A 6,198-nucleotide genomic window follows, 5' to 3' on the forward strand; every position below is an offset into this window, starting at 1 on the left:
TACACCAAAATATTACTATTTATCGGTTTTATAACAATATTCCTCTATCCGTTTTCCTGTAGCACTGCATCAACTTTTGTATGGAAAACGAATCACCTTAACTATTTATTTTACTCGTTTGTTACTATTACATGTTTCTGGAGAATTTATCATGCATATACACATTTACTAATTATTGCAAAGCACTAATAACAAAATACAGAAAACAATAGGTAACTTTCATTGCAAATCACATGTCCTGTGGTTTACATGGGTTATGTGGTCTATACCACATAATAGGTACCTATTATGGTTTTTACAATTTCAACCCATTGCAAGTAATGCATTGATTAAAATTATAAAAGTAAGCAAGTATAGTTATTGACTGAAATAAAATAGTCTGGACAAATAAAACATCAGTGTTGGTGTTACTAAAATGTATTCAAATTGGTATCTTGTTCTCAGTTTGTTAGAGTAATTAGTGCCGCCACAACATCTCCCCTGTGTTCCCGCAGCGTTCTCTCTGCTAATGTTCTAGAGATTTCCATTTCTTTCACCTACAAACAAAACAGTTTTTTTATTTTCTTTTCATGGGCTATGTTGTTGCACAAGGAGTAAGCCAGTCCTAAAACTTAACCTGTCCATAGACGCATAGAAAGTCATAATATTTTTTTAAAATTTATATACATCAATCATCCGTGGTCTAGTGGTTAGAGCGTTAAGCTCACGATCTGGAGGTCAGGATTTGATTCCCGATGGGGACATTGTTGAAATCACTTTGTACTTTGTTTGGTAAGGACTTTACAGGCTTGAATCACCTGATTGTCTGAAAAAATAAGTTGATTCTGTGCTCGGACAGCACGTTAAGCCGTTGGTGCCAGCTATTAGCTGTAAAAACACCTCCACCAACCCGCAGTGGAGCAGTGTGGTTGAGTTTGTTCCATACCCTCTCCAGTTGAATGAGGGGCGGCCTGTGCCCAGCAGTGGGATGTATATAAGCTTGAGATTTTCTTAGCCATTCAGTGACTAACTAACTAAAGTCGTAAGGCAAGGTCCGTTATCTTACACATCTATCGCTTATACAGTAACAATCTATCTTGTAAAAAACTTTAGAATTTTCTAGTGAAAGCATCAATCAATTTTCATTGTAAAAGCCATCTTATACTTACAATTAACTCTATATCATCCTTCTTCACTGAAACTTTCTGCAATTCCTTTTCCTTCTCTAGACGTTCCGCTGCTTCCTTATTTCTTCTGTCGCCAATAAGTGATAGAGCCTAAAAACAATATTAAGTATTATTATCAAGGCAAACTATAATAAATGTAAAAGCATTATCTTACAACTGAACACGTTTCCTTTTTAACAGGGCCATATTTACTGCTCCACTCGAGTTAAATAGAATAACATTTGATAAATTAATACGACTGAATGTAATAAAATTAGTATAATGTTAAATTAAATAAAGTATATATTAAAATACAAATAAAGTCTAGATCATTGCAATATATTACAATACGTAAGCATCGCAGTATAAATAGAAATAGAACGCCATGTGATACGATTCACGTTAGCTTTTCTGACAGACTGTTTACTTCAATGTGCGTCTTATTGTAGGTATGTTAAAGATTCCTAACCTAAAAATTGCGAAATTTTTCCCTAATACTCACGCCAGATATGTCTTGAGAGGATATTTCCTTCTCTTCTGCGTAATCTGTAACCTTCTCGAGATCAGCTACTCCACTATCATGCTTTGCAGTCTTTTTTTGAGTCTTGTCCTTATCGTGCTGAATGTCATCTGTATCACCATTAATTTCCTCGTCTGCCATTTTTGTTTAATTACAGATGAAAGTATGGCGTATGGAACACAATAGTACACAGAAACTAGCTTTTTGGAAATTGGCTGTCTGTAGAATACAAAAACTAAAACAAATCGAAATAAATTTTGAACCAAGTAATCGACGATCGACGTGACAGTGACAATTCCTTTTTTAATCTATTCTTTTTAAATATTTTTGGAGTTGGATACAAGGTTATAGCTCTTAAGACCATACCATAGAGCAACACGGGCCTCCGCGGACGGTCATTTTCACAGAACAGGTAAGGTAGTATTGCTTTAGTATAAAAAGGTATTATTTGATATACAGAGATATTTACATTCAACAGTCCATAAATTATAGTTTATAAAGTACCAGACTGTCAGTTGAACTTATACCACACTAACCTTAAAAATTGATTTTATTCTGATTACAAGCTAAATGGACCCTAGAAAAGGATCAAGAGAAATAATAAGATTTGAAATACTTGAATGAAATAGTTAAAACATCTTTAAAAATACATTGCATCATAAAACGAATATTTTACAAATAAGATACTTAGGCGTACAAGACATGTGATATACTCATTTTTAGTGGTAAGCCTAGTTATTTATGTACTTATTCTGTTTTTTACACGTTTTACTGCTTTACCGCATATCTGGCTTAAGTTTTTATTGAAGGCGTCCTGTTTAAGATTTATGATATAAATGCTGCATTGATTGGAACAAATAATAAAATTCATACATTTTTTACATAAATGTCCTAAGCTAGCTGTTGGAACAGGTGACAAGCCACATTCTAAGAATTTTATCGCCTTTCAGTCAAATATAAAAAGCAATAAAATATTATTTAACTTTCAGGATTATTAACTTAGTTGTATCAGTCCGTAAAACTCAAACCAATCCTAATCAGTCGTCAATTGCGGTCCATCGCCTCAAATCGTATCGTACGTAATACATTACAAAGTACTAAAAATGATAATAAGTAAGTGTTTTTTTTGTTATTACGTAAGTTAAACCTACGTACTTACTTTAATAAACATTAAAACACGAACGAATTATGTAGGACAAATTTTGTGGATTTGGAATATTTGGATTAGTAACGCCCTTAAGCATTTCATCATATACCTAACTTGTAAATACCACAAAAACAACCCTCATCGATTAATAGGAACCGTCCCTAAGCAGGGCTCATTCTCAACAACTTAAATAAATAATCAACTAAAGAAATAGCGGGTAGGTGCCTACTTAACTTATTTTTTTAACTCCCACAGCAAGGTGCTCATATTATATAAACCACAATGCATCAAGCAAGTAAAATATCTGCAATGTCTCTCAACTCACCGGGCAGTCGATTCGATATTAATGATATGTCGCCAAGAGTAAAATGGGTGGTAATAGTTGCAGTGTTATTACTAATGGTTGGAGTTATTGTTGGTGTTATTGGATACAAACTTATGAACTAATATAATATAAACTATTTAATACAAATTAATTAAGTAATTTCGATTTTATTTTAATGACTGAAGAGCCAAGAGCCACTTGACGGGTGTGCCGTACTGCTGACGATGACGTGACGGGTTCATCGTGGGTAAATCTATGGGTGAGAGCGACTCAAAACCTTAAAATGAGAAAGGTGAATGCCATGACTGCTGGGAATAGCAGGTATTAGCGGCACCAGCCACCGCCCACCAGCACAAGACAATAAATTTAAGGCTCAAGAAATACAAACGAGAAACCATACTTAAATTTTAATATTTTATTGATTATTTTTTAGTTGGATCATACTGACACGGGCCAGGGTTACTTGTTATTATAACACTAATTATACCTATACCTGGTTACCTGGAGATTTAGACGGGCAGCATAGACTAAATTAAATAAGTGCGGAACGCTTAAAAATTCCCGTAGAAAATTGCTCATAGGAAAAGGTTCTAACGATCTCACAGCCTTTTCGTCAGTTAGGTCCATCTCGGCCTTCTAACAACAAGGACTTCCAGGGAGTCTGGTCCACTCAACCACTGGAATGTAGGCGGAGGTGTTGCTCTATGGCCTCGGCCGCTAAAGCTTTGCGAAAAAGTTTAAATTACTTATGTGCCAAAACCTACAAATTAAAAAAAATACCATCATAGAGTAAAGAGTAAGTGTAAGTCAAGAATCCTCGCGAATGTTGTGGTTATTATTTTGTTTATTGTAGATTACTAGACTTTATACGAAAATGCCTAAGTATTATTGCGATTATTGTGATACATATTTAACACACGATTCACCTAGTGTTAGAAAAACACATTGTACCGGTAGAAAACATAAGGACAACGTGAAATTTTACTATCAAAAATGGATGGAGGAGCAAGCGCAACATCTCATCGACGCTACAACTGCTGCGTTTAAAGCTGGGAAGATTGCACAGAATCCATTCGGTGCTAAGGGGGCAGCTATACCACCGCCGTGGGATCCGTCAGTTATGGGTCCCGGCGGCCCTAGACCGCCGGTGCCCACGCCCGGAGGCCCTCCAGGAATGCTACCGCCGCCAGCGATGGGACCCGGAGGTCCAATGGCTCCACCGATGATGATGGGACCTCATGGACCTATGCCACCAATGATGGGAATGAGACCACCAATGATGGGCCCAATAATGGGACCTATGGGACCGATGGGGCACATGGGTCAAATGCGACCACCTTTAATGAATGGACCTCCTATGAATAAGTGAAACTAGTTAGGTATAGTGTTTCTTGGTTGATACTGCCAATTCATTGCAATCAACTGATAGGTAGGTATTTTTTTTACTTATTGGTCGTGAATAATGTAACATTTTAGATCAAAAAAGCTAGAGAAGTTCACTAAGAAATTCTCCCCTTAATAGTTGAAATAAAGTAATGGGCTTTGTATTGTTTCATCATAATATGTTACCACCATAATAATAACTATTTATTTGTTGAAAAGCCCTAACATAATTATTGTTTTGTAAAGTATGTGTAAATTGTACCTCTCGCTTTATTTGATCAGCCTTCAGGCATTTATCTACACTGCAATCCATTATGTTGAAAATAATTTGATTTAGTGATGATGTACTTTCACTTCAAATTAGGTATATACTATTAAAAATATAAGATTCTTTAGAAGTAATGTTATGCGCAGACATATATGTAACATAAATGAGTTAGAATACTTATTACAACTAGGTTTCCATTGTAGAAGAGGCATGACCTTTGATTTTAGCAACAGTCAACATATTTGATTGTAAGGTTTCCAAAGGTTCATATAACATTTTGTTTTTTCATTTACGCCTAGTTTTGTTTTTATGTCAATAAATAACTTATTGTGTCTGGAGGTTCACCCAAATCACTCCCATAAAAAGGAAATACCTACTCAGTTGTATCAGAATTTTTGTGACCAATTTATTTGTAAAATAAATAGTAAATATAAATTTTAATCTTTATTTCATTTCATTGTACCTATATTATATTCTTTGTAATTGTACAGAGGGACAAGGAAAAAAACAATATTTTGTGTTGCTTGTTGACCCACACATTGTTGAAATTGACTAACAGATCTGACTGTGTCAATAATGATGAACAAATGTTGATGGGACATTTGTTATGTAAAAACTGATGATTCAAAGTGTAACAATGTTACCTACTAAATAAAGATATATTTGAATGCCCTCTGATTTGCTGCAAGTACGCACATACCTTCTTTGTCGCTTCATAGCTGATACTGACAGGGGTCTATGTATAGTTTTAAACCAAAATCAACTAGGTCACATCACATTAATGTCACAGGATGGATGTGACACTTCAAGACCCTGAGACTGACCTCGGCGGCGTAGCTTTCGTTTTCCTCCTTCAGCAGGGATTGGGCCCTTTCTCGAACATAATCCTCTCAGACAGCTCACCCGAGGAACCTTAGGTCTGTTGTCTTAATTTCGAGTCACCCTTCAACACCCCCTATTATGTCTGGCCATATCCTCGTAACGCCGAAGCATAATTACGATTTCGAAGTAATTAACGACGGTGGTACCTTGAAAAGGACCAAATTTTTGTAGTCGTAAAGGCCGAGCACTTCAAGTACAAATTTTAAAGTGTTAGAGTTATCCGATCGGGTTCAAATTAAGTGGAGACCTATGTAAGGATGAATAGAAGACATTTTTGAAAAAAATACGTTTTTTTTTTTAGTTCTTCCAGAAGGACTCCCGGTTTGAGTCACTACTTTTAGTAAAATTTGAAAAATATTATTATTATAAAGGGTTATGTATTTTTTCATTAACATACATACCTATTTGTACGTCATAAATATGTGTATATACATGCATGTTTAAATATAAAATAAGTAACGAGTTTTAGTTTTTATGATGTAGTTTGTGATTAGTCCCTCTGGAAGTACATTAGGTTTATATTATTGG

The 6,198-nt window shown here is 35.2% G+C and overlaps 2 protein-coding genes across 2 annotated transcripts; one reads left to right on the forward strand and one right to left on the reverse strand.

Moving 5' to 3' along the window:
- Positions 1-401: 401 nt before the first annotated feature.
- Positions 402-1,983, reverse strand: LOC126369734 (huntingtin-interacting protein K). Its single transcript, XM_050014315.1, has 3 exons — positions 1,648-1,983; positions 1,149-1,256; positions 402-536 (listed from the first exon to the last, which is right to left on the reverse strand). Exons 1-3 carry the CDS (start codon positions 1,804-1,806, stop codon positions 441-443), a joined length of 363 nt encoding a protein of 120 aa, XP_049870272.1. The 5' UTR covers positions 1,807-1,983; the 3' UTR covers positions 402-440.
- Positions 1,984-3,948: 1,965 nt separating this feature from the next.
- LOC126369723 (U1 small nuclear ribonucleoprotein C) lies at positions 3,949-5,229 on the forward strand. The gene has a single exon (XM_050014302.1). It carries the CDS (start codon positions 4,012-4,014, stop codon positions 4,504-4,506), a length of 495 nt encoding a protein of 164 aa, XP_049870259.1. The 5' UTR covers positions 3,949-4,011; the 3' UTR covers positions 4,507-5,229.
- Positions 5,230-6,198: the final 969 nt, after the last annotated feature.

Source organism: Pectinophora gossypiella, chromosome 9 (genome assembly GCF_024362695.1).
Source record: "Pectinophora gossypiella chromosome 9, ilPecGoss1.1, whole genome shotgun sequence".
Classification (NCBI taxonomy): domain Eukaryota; kingdom Metazoa; phylum Arthropoda; class Insecta; order Lepidoptera; family Gelechiidae; genus Pectinophora; species Pectinophora gossypiella.

What these genes read in the sequence shown, in the direction of transcription:
- LOC126369723 (XM_050014302.1), top strand. Translation starts at nt 4,012, where the DNA reads ATGCCTAAGTATTATTGCGATTATTGTGATACATATTTAACACACGAT.
- LOC126369734 (XM_050014315.1), bottom strand. Translation starts at nt 1,806, where the DNA reads ATGGCAGACGAGGAAATTAATGGTGATACAGATGACATTCAGCACGAT. An exon ending in CCTCTCAAGACATATCTGGC is followed by an intron (nt 1,257 to 1,647) that starts GTGAGTATTAGG and finishes TATTGTTTTTAG; the next exon opens with GCTCTATCACTTATTGGCGA. An exon ending in AGGATGATATAGAGTTAATT is followed by an intron (nt 537 to 1,148) that starts GTAAGTATAAGA and finishes TTTTGTTTGTAG; the next exon opens with GTGAAAGAAATGGAAATCTC.